The sequence below is a fragment of the Leucopleurus acutus genome, assembly GCF_964270905.1.
Source record: "Leucopleurus acutus genome assembly, chromosome: 2".
Lineage (NCBI taxonomy): Eukaryota > Metazoa > Chordata > Mammalia > Artiodactyla > Delphinidae > Leucopleurus > Leucopleurus acutus.
The window spans coordinates 171,101,691-171,119,180 of record NC_139143.1 but is presented as its reverse complement, the minus strand read 5'-3'; the positions used below and the strand labels follow the sequence as shown (position 1 = coordinate 171,119,180).

The window sequence follows — 17,490 nt, the reverse complement described above, 5'->3', positions numbered from 1 at the left end:
GGACTCAGTAGTGGTGGTGCCTGGGCTTAGTTGCTCCACAGCATGTGGGATCTTCCCGGACCAGGGCTCGAAGCCGTGTCCCCTGCATTGGCAGGCGGATTCTTAACCACTTCGCCACCAGGGAAGTCCCGTGGTATCATCTTTACTCAGATAATCACACTCTTGAATGCATGAGGCCCAACCGAGATGAGGGCTCCAAGGAATGGCTACACGGCGTGAGAAGGCAGCTCACCAACTGGCCAGAACCCCTAACACATACTGAGCGCTTGTACTAACTCAGGTATCATCATAGCTGGGTGAAGTGTGTATAGTTTTTTTTTTTTTAATGAATTTATTTATTTTATTTATTTATTTTTGGCTGCATTGGGTCTTCGTTGCAGTGCACAGGCTTCTCATTGCGGTGGCTTCTCTCGTTGTGGAGCACGGGCTTTAGGAGCGTGGACTTCAGTAGTTGCGGCATGTGGGCTCAGTAGTTGTGGCTCACAGGCTCTAGAGCGCAGACTAGGTAGTTGTGGCGCACGGGCTTAGCTGCTCCGTGGCATGTGGGATCTTCCCGGACCAGGAATCGAACCCGTGTCCCCTGCAATGGCAGGCGGATTCTCAACCACTGTGCCACCAGGGAAGCCCCTGTGTACTGTTAATATCTTTATTTTCCAAGACGTGGAAGGGAGAAGGGTTAGGTTTAGATTCTGTGATTCTGTGAGCAGAACCAGGAAAAATGGTGCCAGGTGAGAAGGAGGCAGTTTTCAGCTCAAATAAAACAAAGAACTTGTTCTCCTGTGAGTGGTCCCAACAATAGGATGGACTGTGCCTACAGGTGGTGAGTTCCCCATCTCTGGATATACTCAAGCAGAAGCTGCGTAGCCATTTGTCTGGAGTGCCACAGAGGGAATGCCCTCCCTGTGAAGTTTCCTTCTATCTCTGAGATTCTAGGAATTTTCCCCAAGGAAACCGTCAGATATCCGTGTGCACAAAGATGTTTATCACACTATTATTTATAATAACAAAAAGGCAGAGACAACCTACATGTCTTTTAAAGGGGGATTTATTAAGTAACTGTATTCAGGAACTTTAGTGTCTATAAGTGAGACTAGCTCTAGCCTGCAGTCTGTTTTTGTATGGTCCTTGGGCTAAAGATGGTTTTTACACTTTTAAAGGCTTGTAAAAAAAAAAAAAAGAACAAAAGCAAGAAACAGAAGAATATGCATCCAGGCCTACCAAGTATTTCGGCCTCCCAAGCCTAAAATATTTACTCTCTGGCTCTTTACAGAAAAAGCCTGTTGACCTCTAGACTAGAATAACAGTCGGTCACCAAAAATTATATTAATTAGTATCTGTGGATATAGAAAGATGGTCACAGCATATTTTTGAGAAGAAAGAAACAGGTTATTTAATAATGTTAGAACCAGATCCCATTTATATAAAACAGGGCCTGTGTGTTTGCCTGTTGTCTGTTAATGATCGTCTGTACCATTGATGTTGGTTTTTAAATTTTCTTTATGAAGTGATTCTGTATTGTTTGGACCTTTTATAGGGAGCAGATGTTATTTCTGAGATCTCACAAAGCATTGGGGAATAAAATTAACTCTAAATGCTCCAGAGTCCACGCTGTTTGGGACCAAATGAGTTTTGATCTAGGCTCAAGCATTTTGTTTGATTTGGTTCCTAAGGTGCCGTAAGGTCGGTCAGACAGAGGGTTGGTGCTCTTCGCTGGTTGCTGTTGCTGTTATTGTTTTTAGGTCTCTTGCCCTGGCTTTGACTCCCATGAGCTCTTGTGCCTAAGGGAAAAAAAAAATACCCCTCAGTTTAGTTAAAAACAAATTAGCTGCTTTGGGGAAATGATCTGACAACATTTCCGTTTGCAGTGGCAGAGCTGAGTCACTGCAGATTCGGGGCAGACAGGGTCAGGCCCAGGTGTCCTTCAGGGGACCTGGGTTGGTCCAGGTTAAGGATAGAAGGGAGGAGGGGAGGAAGGAGAGAGGGGGGAGGCGGGAGGAAGAGCTGTCCTAATTTGTCCCAAAGCTCTTGGGTCTGTGGCTGGTTACTTCCAAGAATCAGGGCTCCTGACTCTCTGTCCCACAGGGAGTCCTCCAGTAACCACTATGTCCCCTTTGCACAGCATGAAGGGGACACGGTTCCTGCCTGCAGGACGTCCCAGTCTAGTGTGGAGGACAGACATGTCGATGTTCATTCACTCAACAGATGTGTTTTTTTTGTTTTCCGTTTTTTTGGTTTTTTGGCTGCGCCTGTAGGATCTTAGTTCCCCAACCAGGGATTGAACCTGGGCCCCAGCAGTGAAAGTGCCGAGTCCTAACCACTGGACCACCAGGGAACTCCCTAACAGATGTGTTTTGAGCGCCTGCTCTGAGCTGGGCGCTGCTGGAAGTCCCAGGCACACAGTGGTGACCAAGACAATGCCACGCCTTCGGTACCTTATGTTTTCCTTGTCAAAGAGAATACGTGGGCTTCCCTGGTGGCGCAGTGGTCGAGAGTCCGCCTGCCGATGCAGGGGACACGGGTTCGTGCCCCGGTTCCCACGTGCCGCGGAGCGGCTGGGCCCGTGAGCCATGGCCGCTGAGCCTGCGCGTCCGGAGCCTGTGCTCCGCAACGGGAGAGGCCACAACAGTGAGAGGCCTGCGTACTGCAAAAAAAAAAAACAAAAAGAGAGAATACGTGAGGGGCGCACAATTTGGGTCCTCAGGGGAGAAGCTGAAACTGAAGTCCAGAGGAAGGCACTGGGGTCTCCGGGAAGAGCACGGGGTTTGAATCTCTGCTCAGCCCCTGACTGCAACCGTGGACAAGTTCCTTTACTGCTCTTTATAAATCGGGAATGATAAATACTGTCTACCCTGTAGGGGTGCTAGGAAGATTAAATGATGTAAAATGCTTTCCCAGTGCCTGGCAAAGAGTCAATGTCCAACAACTGTTTATTATCCATTAAAAAAACAAAACACAGGTGTAAGAAGTACATAAAATCATGCCTGAGAAAGACCTGGCACGTAGTTGTTGTACCACAATACTGGTTGCCACCCGCTTGTGACCAGAGGTGTACGTTTTGTTCTGAATTGACCTCTCCTCCTTGCCCCACTGAGCCCTGTCACGGTGCCTGTGACATTGTTCTGTTGTTTATAAGTCTGTCTCTCCCCGACCCTGCCTGGGCTGTGAGCAGATTTTCTCCAAACCCTCGCGGAGTTGAGGAATGTGTGAAAACAGGCAAAGGCTCTGGAGGCAGCCCACCTCTGGACCAGTTCCCTCCCTTTGGTCCCGGCCTCCAGACTGGCCTCCTCCCCATGGCCAACGGGTGATAAGCTAGCGCAGGGTGGCGGGGGGGACAGTGAACAGTGACGTACAGACTCGAGTGGTTATAAGTGTGGGCTCTGGAAACCAAGTCTGAGTTTGAATGCTGCCATCCTAGCCGCGTGTCTTTGTATGAGCCGTCTAACATAGCTCCTCTGTAGAATGGGGACGTTCCATGCATGGTCTTAACGCTCAGGGTTGCAGTGACGATGAAATGAAATCATGCATTCACTGCTTTTGGCATAGTGCCTGGTACATGAAAGAAAAGACAGAGAATATTGCTTAAAGAAAACAAAGGACCCGCCCAAAGCTGTTAGACCAGTCCCTGGTCTAACAGGGACTGTTAGAAAGGAGAGACTGTTTCAGCCTTCTTCTGGGCACCGGGCATTAAGATGTCAGCACGCTGCCCTGGCTTTGCCTGGGGAAGGAAGTTCTTACTAGGAGCTTCCTTTTCGGTTGAGAAGCCCAGCTCTCCAGAGACCCAGGAGCGTGTGTGGATTTAATGTGGCCCGGGTCGTACGTCAGTCAGAGAACATGCCCAGTCGCCATCAAATTGAAGGAAAATGGATAGAGGTGGCTGTGTTCTTCCCTGACAGGGGGGCCTGTTGGACAGATGACGGACTGGATCTAGGGCTCTGAAACCAACATGGTGCTTCATATAAGGGTAGCCTCCGTGGGGTCTGAGAAGAATGGTTGGGAGCAAATTCCCCAGCAGCTATGGAATTCAAGATGAGCTTAAAGGGGATTTTGATCTAGAAGAAAACCAAAGAGCTTCCCAAGGCATTGCAGAGGCAGTAGAGTTCACCCCCAGGGTTAGGTCCAATCCATGGAGGATTGAATTCTATGAGAAAAAAAAGCAAAAATTGTCAGGGGAAATAAACGCAAAAGGGCTGCTAATTCTTGTTTGTGTGCTGGCTAGTAAGCTAGACACTTTCACATGTGTTGGCCCTTCAAAAGCATGAGTACACTGAAATTATCAAGGAGGGAAACAGCTTCAGAGAGGTGAAGTAATATATTCAAGATCACACAGCTAAGTATGTTGAGCTAAGATCCAAATGGCTCTAAAGGACTCCCTCACCAAACTCTCTAGCTTAGACAGCAGACACAGTGCGAGCACTTGATTATAGCCAGAGCTTCTTTTTTGATAGCGGTACAATACACATGACATAAACTTTACCATTTTAACCGTGTTGAAGTGTACGTTCACTGACGTTAAGTGCATTCACCTTGCTGTGCAGCCATCCCCACCATCCATCTCCAGAACTTTTTTTTCATCTTCTCAAACTGAGGCTCTGTACCCATCAAATAATGACTCCCCATTTCTCTTTTCCCCCAGCCCCTGGCAACCACCATTCTACTTTCTGCTGCTATGACTGGCTAAGTACCTCATATGAGTGGACTCATAGAGGTTTTTGTCTTTTTGTGGGTGGCTTATTTCACTTGGCCCAATGTCCTTAAGGCTCATCTATGTTGTAGCGTGTGTCAGAATTTCCTTCCTTTTTAAGGCTGAATAATGTTCCATTGCATGTATAGACCACATTTTGTTTATCCATTCATTCGTCAATGGGTACCTTTTGGTTATTGTGAATGATGCTATGTTGAACATGGGTGTACAGATATCTCTTCAAGACCCTACTTTTAATTCTTTTGGATATATACCTGGAAGTGGAATTGCTGGACCATATAGCAATTCTATTTTCAATTTTTTGAGGAATTGCCATGCTATTTTTCACAGTGGCTGCGCCATTTTACATTCCCCCAACAGTGCACAAGGGTTCTAATTTCTTCACATCCTCGTCAACAATTGTTATTTTCTGTTTTTTTTTTAAATAGTAGCCATCCTAAGTGGTATCTCATTGTGGTTTTGATTTGCATTTCTCTAATGATTAATGATGTTGAGTATCTTTTTTATAGCTTTTTAATATGATTTTTAAAAATTAATTTTATTTATTTATTTATTTTTGGCTGTGGTGGGTCTTTGTTGCTGCTCGCAGGCTTTCTCTAGTTGTGGCGAGTGGGGGCTACTCTTCGTTGCAGGGCGCAGGCTTCTCATTGTGGTGGCTTCTCTTGTTGCGGAGCATGGCCTCTAGGCACGCGGGCTTCCGTAGTTGTGGCTTGCGGGCTCTAGAGCGCAGGCTCAGTAGTTGTGCTGCACGGGCTTCGTTGCTCCGCGGCATGTGAGAACTTCCCAGACCAGGGCTTGAACCCGTGTCCCCTGCATTGGCAGGTAGATTCTTAACCACTGCGCCACCAGGGAAGCCCGATGTTGAGTATCTTTTCATGTACTTATTGGTCATTTGAATATCTTTAGAGAAATGTCTGTTCAAGTCCTTTACCCATATTTCAAATCTAGTTGTTTGCTTTTTTATTGTTGAGTTGTAGGAGTTCTTTATATATTCTGGATATTAACTCCTTATCAGATATGTGATTTGCAAATATTTTCTCCCATTCTGTGGATGGCCTTTTCACTCTGTTGATAGTGTCCTTTGATGCGTAAGAGCTTTGACTTTTTTATTTTAATAAATTTATTTATTTTATTATTTTATTTTATTTTATTTTTTGGCTGCGTTGGGTCTTTGTTGCTGCGCGTGGCTTTTCTCTGGTTGCAGCGAGTGGGGGCTACTCTTCGTTGAGGTGCGCAGGCTTCTCATTGCGGTGGCTTTTCTTGTTGCGGAGCATGGGCTCTAGGTGCATGGACTTCAGTAGTTGTGGCATGAGGGCTCAGTAGTTGTGGCTCGCAGGCTGTAGAGCGCAGGCTCAGTAGTTGTGGTGCACGGGCTTAGTTGCTCTGTGGCATGTGGGATCTTCCTGGACCAGGGCTCGAACCCATGTCCCCTGCCTTGGCAGGTGGATTCTTAACCACTGCACTACCAGGGAAGCCCCAAGAGCTTTGACTTTTGATGTAGTCCAGTTTATCTATTTTTTCTTTTGTTGCCTGTGCTTTTGGTATCATATCCCAGAAGTCACTGCCAAATCCAGTGTCACGAAACTTTCCCTCTATATTTTCTTCTAAGAGTTTTATTGTTTTAGCTCTTACATTTAGGTCTTATATCCATTTTGAGTTAATTTTTAAGTATGGTATAATATAAGGGTCCAATGTCATATCTACAACTTTTTGAAATAGGAAAAAGAAAAAAGGAGTTAGAGACCAACAGTAGGATTTTGAGATGTGGGGAAATAAATAATTTATCTTCCTAGGAAATTCATTCTCTCACCCATTCTTGCTCTGCCCTACAACTAGCCTCCACACAGTAGAGTCAGAATGATCTTTTGAGAAACACACATAAATCAAATCACATCACTCCCCTGCCTAAACAGTGCAGCAATTTGTTCAGTGTCTGCCCCCTCCCTGAGACCATAAATTTCAAGATGTCAGACTGCCATCTTTACTCCTATATCCGTTACTCAGTGCCTGGCACATACCAGCTGCTCGATTAATATCTGTTGGATGCGTGAACAAACCTCAGCTTATAATAAGCTCACATTCCTTGACTTTTTGAAATATGGGGGACAAAGGAAGTGGAGGAGGAAGGAAGGTAAAAATCATGGAGGGGCAGAACAGCAAAGTCATTACCAGGTGTTGGCACTAGACTTCCTGAGTTAAATACCAGCTCTGCCACTTAATGGCCATGTGACCTTGGGCAAAATCACTTCATCTCTTGTGTCTCAGTTTATGTTCTTTAAGGTATGGCAACACATATTTGGATGATGAAAAGCAATTCAAAGAGGAGGAACAGGCTAAGAAGGGGTGAGATGTGGGGCTGAAAACAGGGGCAGGGAATTGATTACCTACAGAGAGAGCAGTGAGACCCTTAGTCCCCCATCCCTTGTTCCCTGCATAGCCAGGTGGCCACCCCTCCACTCTGCAGGAGGCCAGGGTTTTTTCCTTGGAGAAGTTAACCTGGAGGAACTGAACTTGGGACCAGTAGACACAGAAAGGGTCAGAGTGAGATACCAAAGGAAAAAATGGAGGTTTCTCAGACCCCTTCTCCAGCTCTGCTACCAGAATCCTGACAGCCAGAAGTGTGCTCCCCAGGCAGGAAATGGGAGGATTCTCTTCTGAAGGCCCCAAAGAAGAGACCTACAGACACTGATATTTAAATACTGCTAGTGTAAAAGCCAGATCTTCATTCAATCCCCGTAGAATGAAGCATACCAGTTGACAGCCCCCCACCCCAAGAGCTATCAATTAGTTAATTAGTGCTTCACTCAAAGACCAACCTTTAGTCACATATCACTGGATATTTGAAGGAAGTCTCCAGGATAAAAGAGGGAAGCCAAAGCAGACAAATAAAGAAAAATGTTCGAAGCAGATAGACAATGCAGAGAGCAGAAGAAAATACAAAACAAAAATTATTAGTATCCTCAGAGAGAGTAGAGAAGATATTAGAAATAAGATGCTATATAAAAAGGAACAATAAGGGCTTCCCTGGTGGCGCAGTGGTTGAGAGTCCGCCTGCTGATGCAGGGGACATGGGTTCGTGCCCCGGTCTGGAGAGATCCCATATGCCGTGGAGCGGCTGGGCCCGTGAGCCGTGGCCGCTGAACCTGCCCGTCTGGAGCCTGTGCTCCGCAACGGGAGAGGCCACGACGGTGAGAGGCCCGCATACCGCAAAAAAAAAAAAAAAAAAAAAAAAAGGAACAATAAGAGAAGAAAGTGCACTGGGAAAATAAAACATGAGAGACAAAACAAAGTTTTAAAAAGTCAGTAGAAAGGTTGAGAGGTAATGAAAAGGAAATTTCCCAGAAGATGTACCAAAAAGATGGAAAATAAAAAAGATAAGAAAATTAGATGATCAATCCAGGGGACCCGATATCTGACTACCAGATTGTCCAGGGATTCCAGAGAAAGCAGAGGGGAGGAAGTGATCAAAGAAATGATGAGAGGACATTGTATACTGAAGGGCATAAACCTGAGACTGAGAAGACCTAATAAAAATGAAAAAGAGCCATCCTAAGGCACATCATCACAAATGTCAGAATACTGGGAATAAAAAGAAGGTCCTAAAAATTTCAGGGGTGGGGAGGACAGATTGCATACAAAACATCAGGAATCAGAATCATTTCAGATACTTCAGTGACAACACTATAAACTAGAAGATGAGGGAGCCATGCCTTCAATTTTCTGAGGGAAAATGATTTCCAATCTACTCTTTTATGTAGAATGAATGAAATCAGAAGTGAGGATAGAAGAAAGACATTTTCAGACATGCAAGGGTGTAAAATTTTTACTTCCTACATGCCCTTTCTTAGGAAGTGACTAGAGGATATGCTCCACTAAAATAAGGGCATAAACCCAGATAAGAAGACTTGTAACCCAGGAAACAGGTGTGCAGCTTGTCTAGAAAGCAACCAGTCCCAGATTGAAAGGGGAGGAGGGAAGCTCCAGGAAGTGGATTCACTAGAAAAACAAAAGGAACTGATAGATTATGTGACTGCATGGAAAAGGCATTTTATGGATCTGCTGGAGTGTTTGAAGAGATTTATCAATATGTACCCAGAACTAAGCAAATGAAAAAAAGAAGCAATTATTAACTCCAGGAAAAACAAAAATCAGTACTAGAAAATAAGTGTAACTATAGTATACCATTTGGCTCAGTGGACAGTATCTACAAAGTCATAAGAATATAAACCCTGTGGGGCTTCCCTGGCGGCTCAGTGGTTAAGAATCCGCCTGTCAATGCAGGGGACATGGGTTCAAGCCCTGGTCCGGGATGATCCCACATGCTGCGGAGCAACTAAGCCTGTGCGCCACAACTACTGAGCCTGCACTCTAGAGCCTGCGAACCACAACTACTGAGCCCGTGAGCCACAACTACTGAAGCCCGCACGCCTAGAGCCCGTGCTCCGCAACAAGAGAAGCCACCACAATGAGAAGCCTGTGCACCGCAATGAAGAGCAGCCCCACCCCCGCCGCAACTAGAGAAAGCCTGCACACAGCAACGAAGACCCAACACAGCCTAAAATAAAAATTAAAAAAAAAAAGCTTAAAAGAAAAAAAAAGAATATAAACCCTGAAAAAAAGTAAACCTTGAATATCAATTTAGCTAAAAATTTTAAAATGGTGGTAGAACTATATTGGGAGGATGGAGAGAGGAAGTTGTGTAGTGTAAGAGAGTTAATCCTCATCTACCATATTTAGAGAGTTGTGGAGGATCTTAGTAGTGTTCACTAATATTTGGTTCTCCCTCCTTCTGGGCACATGAAAGACAACTTACTTCTCAGCCCCTTGCAATTGGGTGGGGCCATATGACTAGTTCTGGTCAGTCAGCTTCAGGTGAAAGTACTGTCTTGCAGCTAGAATGAAGCTTAGATGACCCTGTGGCTGTCACTTCTCCCTCTGTGGTGACCAAGGAGGCCTTGGGTTAAGATAGCAGAGCCACAAGGTTGAAGCAGGCTGGAAATGCCTCATGGAATATGGTTGTGCTGGAGACACTGAATGGATTCTGCAAGGGTAAGAACTAAAGCTTTTTTGTGTGTTAAGCCACTGAGATTTTGGGATCGTCTGTTACTGCTGCATAGCCTGGCTTAACCAAATACAAACTTCGACAGATACTGTCTAAAATAGATACATCAAGAAATAGACATTTAAGCATATTATTTAGAATTCTGGAGATAATCACTAGAAAAATAATTTAAAACATTAAAAGCGGTTGCCTCTGGTGAGCAGGACAGAGAAATGAGGATGGGGTAGGGCAGAGGGGCAAGTGTTTCCATTATAGTACTGTAACGCTAGGTAATTGTATTACATTGGCAGAAACCACACCTATGCGGTTTGGAAGGATTCCTGCCAAACCATCACAGCGGCTGTCTCTTAGGAGGGAGGGCTTGCTAGAATGAACGAGCATCTGAGGGAACCACAGATGTGGCTGGATGTGATGGGCAGGCACAGTGGGAAAGGAGGCTACCCAGATGGAATGCCAGTGTGAGGAGTTTGGTTTTTATCCAGATGGCAGTGGGGAGCCATGGAAGGACTGTAAGCGGTAGAGTCGAATCTGCCTGCGAAAATCTACCTTTTCATGTGGAGGATGAAGTGTGGGGCAGGGAGCCTGCTGTGATGGTTCCCGTGAGAACTGAGGAGGCTTGGACTAAGACATCTGTACCACAAATGTCTACTGAGAGCCTGCTATTGGCCAGGTACCATTAGTAGGCCTGACGATGCAGCAGCGAATGAGATGGGCAAAGTGCGCTGCCTTCAGGGTGGTGGTTCGTGCTGTAAAGAATGAAGCAGCGTAAAGAGAGGGAAGAGAGGGCACTTAAGATAGAGAGGGCAGGGCAGCTTCTCTGAGGAGGAGATATTTGAATAGAGTCCTGAATTACGTGAAGGAACAAGCCAGGCAAAATTGGGAGGATGAGGGTTCCAGGCTGAGCGAGCAGCGGTCTGGAGGCCCTGAGGTGGGATGGGAACAGCAGAGAGGCCGGGATGGGGGGTGGGGAGCACGTCCATCAGGGGGAAGGTTCTGGGAGCTGAGACCCAAGAGGTGGTCAGGGCCAGTTTGTGGAATGTGGAGGAACTTTGGGGGGCCCCTATGGGGCTGAGAGCCAGAGAGTGGCAGGATTTGTCTGAGGAGGTGAAGAGGATGGGGCTTGACAGCCTGTGAGCCGTGGGAGTGGTGGGGGGGCCTGTGACGAGAGGCCTCCCTCTCCCTCTGCTGGGGCCCCGCCTGCCAGAGTCAGCTGTGCCTCAGCCCTGCCCGGACCAGCTACAGCAGCTTCGTCACCCACTTCCCAGCGTCCCAGCCCCCTCTGGGAATTGAAGGATCCTTTCCAAATCAAAATAGCAGGCAAAGAACAGCCTCTGATTGTTCTGCGCAAAAGAAGTGAAATTAGACAAGTCAGCTGCGGGATTGAGGCGGCCTCCCACACAGCTGTTCCTGCACCCGCTGAAGGCGGACCTCCCGAGACTTGCAGTTCTGCTGTCTCCGAGCAAAACTTTTTGCTTCTCCAGCCCAGGGCAGATAGTTATTTTGGGAGGGAGTGGGACAGATGCTGGCCCTGAAGGACCATGAAGGAGTCAATTTTTTTTTTTTTAACCAAAACGATCAGTTACTTCATGAAGGAACAGCCTTAGCTGATATGAGTTTGTTCAGTCATTCAGAACACACTGGGTGTGCTCATCCTGGGTGCCCCGGGCTCGGCATGGTGTCAGGGGGATTCTGGCCCGGAGGAGCAGAGGCACACAGTGTGCTTCCACCCTTGGTGGAGGGTGGAGAGAGCACTGTCTGGGAGCCGGGAGGTCCAAGTTCTCACCTTGGTTCTGCCGCTGTCGCTCTGTGACCTTGGGTCAGTTTCCCATCTCTCCCCCGTGTGGGCTTTAGGCTACATATTGTTTCTCAAACTAAACTCCGTGAGAATCATGTGTGTATATGTGTGTGTGTGTGTGTGTGTGTGTGTGTGTGTGTGTGTGTGGTGTCTTGTTAAAGATGAAGATTCCCAGGCCTGAATTCCAGAGATTAAGATTGAGAAGGGGACTTCCCTGGTGGTCCACTGGTTAACACTCTGCGCTTCCAATGCAGGGGGCATGGGTTCGATCCCTGGTCGGGGAGCAAAGATCCCACATGCCGCGCATGGCCCCCCCTCCAAAAAAAAATACTGAGAAGGTCTGGGGTGGGGTCCAAGAATTTGCACTTCTCACAGGCTCTTCCGGTAATTCCTTTGGGAGTCCTTGGACCACATGGTAGCAAAATCACTTCCCGTCAATCTCTCAGGGCTCTTCCTGCTCTGAAATTTGAGGAGTTCCTCATGCAACCCTTCCCTGGGTTTCTCAGATCATTCCAGGGGCATGAAAGGCATCCTTACCCCTGCCTCAGTGTGCATGTGTTTCCGTGATGATCACACTGCATGGGAATGGTCTATTTCAGTGTAGTTAGCCTCCTCCAGGCTATCCGGTGCCCAGCCCAGGCCCTGGTACAGAGGCGTTTTGACTATAAATGTTGGCCCGACAAGGGGTCAGCTGTAGTGCAGGCAGCTGGGCGGCAGCGTAGAGCATGGAGGGACGTTGCAGAACTCTGGGTGCCCAGCTTGTTGCAGACATCGGGCTTGGACCCTTGGGCTCACACCCTGGGTCAGATGTGTGACTCTGTCACCTTCCCCACAGCTGGGTGAGTCCAGCTACCTGGGGATAAGATGGTCTGGATGGGACCATAGACTGGGAGCCCTGGTCTACCATGGAGAATATCCAGGCAGTGTAAGGCCCCAGCCAGTTTGCCCCGGCTTCCTTGGAGCTGGCTAGTCATATTCCCAAAAGGCCAGATCAGTGGCAGAGGCCAGAGGGTCAGGTCACTCTGGTCTAGCCCCCAGCTTCACTCTTATATATGAAGAATAATAACAGCTATCACATACCGAGCACTTACCATGCTTTGAGCTCAGTGCTAAATGCTGTATCATCTCATTAAATTTTATAACAACCCTATGAGGTTGGTAAGAGTATCACCCCTTTTTTACAGTTATGGACACTGAGGCTTAGAGAATTCAAGTTACTAGTCTAGAGTCACTCAGCTAATAAACAGTAGAGGCAGAATTAGGACCTAGACCTGTTTTCCTCTGGAGCCCAGCTTTATCTTTAACCATATTGCTTAGAACCCCTGGGAAGATAAGGGTTTTTCCTCCAATACCTCCTGCCAAAGTTACCCCCTGCCAGAGAACTCCTTTTGCATCTGTTATAGTGGAAAGGAGCGATGCTGAATCAGATAGTTCAGGGTTCTAGTCCCACTTCTGCCCCTGACCTTTTGTGTGATCTTTGGCAAGTCATTTCCCCTCCCTGAGTTTCATGTGAAACTGAAATCTGTGAAATGGAAAAATTACAAATGCACTTCCTTTTAAGGTACACTAAGATGAAGACGGCCACCAACATCTACATCTTCAACCTGGCCTTGGCAGACGCACTGGCCACCAGCACACTGCCCTTCCAGAGCGCCAAGTACCTGATGGAGACGTGGCCCTTTGGGGAACTGCTCTGCAAGGCTGTGCTCTCCATTGACTACTACAACATGTTCACCAGCATCTTCACGCTCACCATGATGAGTGTCGACCGCTATATTGCCGTCTGCCACCCTGTCAAGGCCCTGGACTTACGTACACCTGCCAAGGCCAAGCTGATCAACATCTGCATCTGGGTCCTGGCCTCGGTTGTTGGTGTACCCATCATGGTCATGGCCGTGACCCGCCCCCGGGGTGAGTGAGGGAGGGAGCCTTGGTACAGGTCACTGACCGCAGGAGGCAGCTCACGGGCCTCCGTGGGTTTGCAGGCCACTTACCAGGGTGGGTGTAAGTGGCTCACCAATGGAAATATGGATTGCTGATCAATGAAAGTGTGGATGGCTGGCCAGTGGGACTGTGAATAGGCAACCAATGGGAACGTGAATGGTGGACTGTTGTGAGGTGGCCATATGGGTAGCTGGCCAAAGGAAGTTTATAAATGGGATTACAGATGGCTAGATGTGTGGATGACTGACCTTTAGGGAGATGGATGGATAGCCGGTGGGGTGAGGGTGTCACTGACCAGTAAGCAGTGCAGGCCACAAGATCTGCAATCCCACCCCAAATTCCCTTCCACCCCGTTGACCCGGATGACCAAAGCAAGGCCTAGAGAATGGCCTGCACAGAATGACAGGTGCATTTTCTCAGAGTAAAATGGTAATTCGTACAGTAACCACCTGTATCAGTCAGGATGGCTGCTGTAACAATCTCCAAAGCTCCAAGGCTTAACACAGTAGAAGTTTCTCACTCACATCGCAATCCAATGTGAGTAAGCGGAGGAGGGGCTCTATTCCACACAGTCATTCAGGGATCCAGGCTCCAAGTGATGGTTTTGGATGCAGTGTGCTGGCATCTGGCCAGCAGATGAATATGGGAGTGGTGAGGAAGCACAACCACTTTTAAATGTCAGGGCGCATCACTTCCTAGTGATGGCTGGTCACATGACCCCTACTTGATGTAAGTGGGAAAAGTAGTTTAGCAGGGGGCCAAAGACACTGGTCACTAACCTAGCTGAGCCACACTCTATCATGGAGTGTTGAAAAGATTAAATGAGGTTGTACGTGTAAAAGACTTAGGACAAGGCCTGGCTCATTGTCAAGGCCCAATAAGTAGCAGCTATCAGAATGATTAAGCCTGTGAGATAGACAAGGCAGGGACTCCTACTTCCACAGGACCGAAAGAAAACAATCAGAGAGGTCAGGTGGTTTACTTAGGGTCACATAGCCAGACATTTGGTAGAATCGGCCTAGAACCCAAGGTTCCTGCCCCCATATCTGTTGCTCCTTTTGGCTGCTGGGGTGAAGGTTTGTGTTGTGGTAGGAGAGGGAACAGGCTTGGTGGGAGGTTTCTTGGCCACCTTCCACTCTCACAAGGGTAGAGCTCCTGGTGCCTTATATAGTCTCTGTGTGATTAGACTTGACTCACCAGCTGGGCCCCATTCCTCACTGTCAGCCTTGAGTTTACAGGCCATTAACTGCAGCCCTTCTGGGGCCAGGCCAGATGGGCCCCCTCATCCCCAACCCCCCCCCACACACACTCTTTTACACACACACACACACACTCCCCCAGCGTGTGTCACTGGCACTCAGTTCTGTAAGCCACTTGCTGTGTGACCTTGGACAAGTGCTGTTCCTTTCTGGGCCTGCTTCTGCCATCTGTACAATGAAGTCCTTGGGTTCAGTCATTGGTGGGGGTCCTGCCAGCCTGATGTCCCGTGGACCCGCTCTGTCTGTGGATCCCAGCCCTTTTCTTACATCTCTCAGGCTCCAAGTCCACTGGGTGGGTCCTCAGATTCCAGAATCCCAAGAGGTCCTGGAAGTCCCCTGGGCCAGCCTCAGCCCTGTATCTGAATCCCATAACATCCCCTGAGGTGCTCATCCAGCCCAAGGCCACACTCCTGGAACAGGGAGCTCCTTCCATCCTAGGTGCCCCTCTTATCTTGGGACAAGTGGTGGCAGTCAGAAAGTTCTTGACATTAAGCTGACATCTGCCTCCTTGGCCCTAGTTCTGACCCCCGGACTCCCATACGTTTCTGCTCCTCGGCCCTGTGAGTGCACCAAGTGCTTGAACCCCATGCCATGGCCCATTTAATCCTCACAACAACCCTATGAGTTTAGGTACCATTGTTAGTCCCACTTTATGGGAGCTCTGATAGAGGTTCAATAATTTGCCCAAGGCCACATCACACAGCAGGGCTTGAGTCCTGCTCTTTTTTTTTTTTTTTTTTTTTTTTTTGCGGTACGCGGGCCTCTCACTGCTGCAGCCTCTCCCGTCGCGGAGCACAGGTTCCGGATGTGCAGGCCCAGCGGCCATGGCCCACGGGCCCAGCCGCTCTGCGGCATGCGGGATCCTCCCGGACCGGGGCACGAACCCGTGTCCCCTGCATCGGCAGGCGGACTCCCAACCACTGCGCCACCAGGGCGCCCTGAGTCCTGCTCTTAACTCATGCTAAGTCAATCCTAGCAATATTTTCCCCATTGGAGCTACTTTGGAAATGTGTGGGGTATTTTCAGTTATCATAATGACCGTCATTTAGTGGGCTTGGGCTAAATTATATCATTATCATTATATCACTGCTGCCCATGTACATAGAGGCTGATAAAGGGACTGGGAGAGAATATAGAAAGCAGACCTCCTAGGTTAGGGCCAATCGTGCTGAGGTCTTGAAGGATGAGTAGGAGTTCACCAAGTGCAGAAGTGATGGAGGACATTCCGGGTAGAAGAATCACCTTGAGAAAAGGCCAGGAGGAGGCAGTGGGGCTTGACTAAGCTGAGAAGGGTGGGTGAGCAGGGAGACAAGGTCCTTAGGCCCACGAGCCCCTCACCCACTGTCTTTCCTTGTTTCCCCGGCCCAGACGGGGCAGTGGTGTGCATGCTCCAGTTCCCCAGCCCCAGCTGGTACTGGGACACGGTGACCAAGATCTGCGTGTTCCTCTTCGCCTTCGTTGTGCCCATCCTCGTCATCACCGTCTGCTACGGCCTCATGCTGCTGCGCCTGCGCAGCGTGCGCCTGCTCTCTGGCTCCAAGGAGAAGGACCGCAGTCTGCGGCGCATCACACGCATGGTGCTGGTGGTGGTGGGCGCCTTCGTGGTGTGCTGGGCCCCCATCCACATCTTTGTCATCGTCTGGACGCTGGTGGACATCGACCGCCGCGACCCGCTCGTGGTGGCCGCGCTGCACCTGTGCATCGCGCTCGGTTACGCCAACAGCAGCCTCAACCCCGTGCTCTACGCCTTCCTTGACGAGAACTTCAAGCGCTGCTTCCGCCAGCTCTGCCGCATGCCCTGCGGCCGCCCGGAACCTGGCAGCTTCGGCCGCGCCCGCGAAGCTACGGCCCGCGATCGGGTCACCGCCTGCACCCTGTCCGACGGTCCCGGCGGTGGTGCCGCCGCCTGACCCCGCCGGGCCGGCCCGCCGCGCACCCCTCCGGACTGACCCCGGCGGTCATGCCGAGTTCTAATGGGGGCGGGGGCCACGACGCGGAGTGGGGCGGAAGGGGGCCGCTGGTCTGGAGATGGGGCCCCTGCAGTGGGGTGGACCTCTGGTCTGGGGAAGGCGGGGTGGGGGCGGGGGGGGGGAAGGATGGTGGGGCGGTGCCTCTAGGCTGAGCTCAAGGTCAAAGGTCTTTGGGTTGGGCTGGGGAAGCTAGCGAGCCTAGGGGAGTGGGACCTGTTGCTCTAGGATTGGGCGGCTAAACGGGGCCCCCGCGGGGGGGGCGGGGCCTCAACCTCGAGACAGCTACGGGTTCTAATGGCAGCTGGGCTTGCAGGAATTGGGGTCTGGCCTGAGACCGGGCCCAGGACCAAGGAGGGGAAGTGGTGAGGACGGTGGAATTGAGCTTCAAGATTGGGCCTCTCTGTGGTGGGGAGGGGCCCCTTCTGGGGGTGAGTCGAAGGACAGGACAGCGAGGCTGCGTCTACAGCTCCAGATCGGGCCACGAGATAGGGCCTGTGTGCAGGGCATGGGGCCTCAATTTGCGGTAGAGTACCAACCCCGAGTTCCAGAAAGAGGCGGGGCTTGCCGAGCTCCAGGTCCAACTTGGCATCTTTATAAACAAAGAGAAAATAAAATAGAGAGAAACACTCTACCTTTTCTCTCCTTGACAGTCGTTTCCCTGGAATGGGCGGAGATGCCCCGCATCGAAGTAGTGTCTCCAGCACTGTGTCCCCGTGAGGTTTGGGATGAGACAGTGGAGCAAGGACAGAGGCTGCAGG

The 17,490-nt window shown here is 49.4% G+C and overlaps 1 protein-coding gene across 1 annotated transcript in view; it reads left to right on the top strand.

The window, feature by feature from the left end:
- Nucleotides 1–16,672, top strand: part of OPRD1 (opioid receptor delta 1) — a gene marked incomplete at both ends in the record, with an annotated part of 36,369 nt that extends 19,697 nt beyond the window's left edge. Inside the window, 2 exons of the mRNA XM_082864174.1 lie at nt 13,121–13,470; nt 16,131–16,672. Coding sequence (XP_082720300.1) covers nt 13,121–13,470; nt 16,131–16,672 — 892 coding nt within the window. The remainder of the gene's footprint in view (nt 1–13,120; nt 13,471–16,130) is intronic.
- Nucleotides 16,673–17,490: the final 818 nt, after the last annotated feature.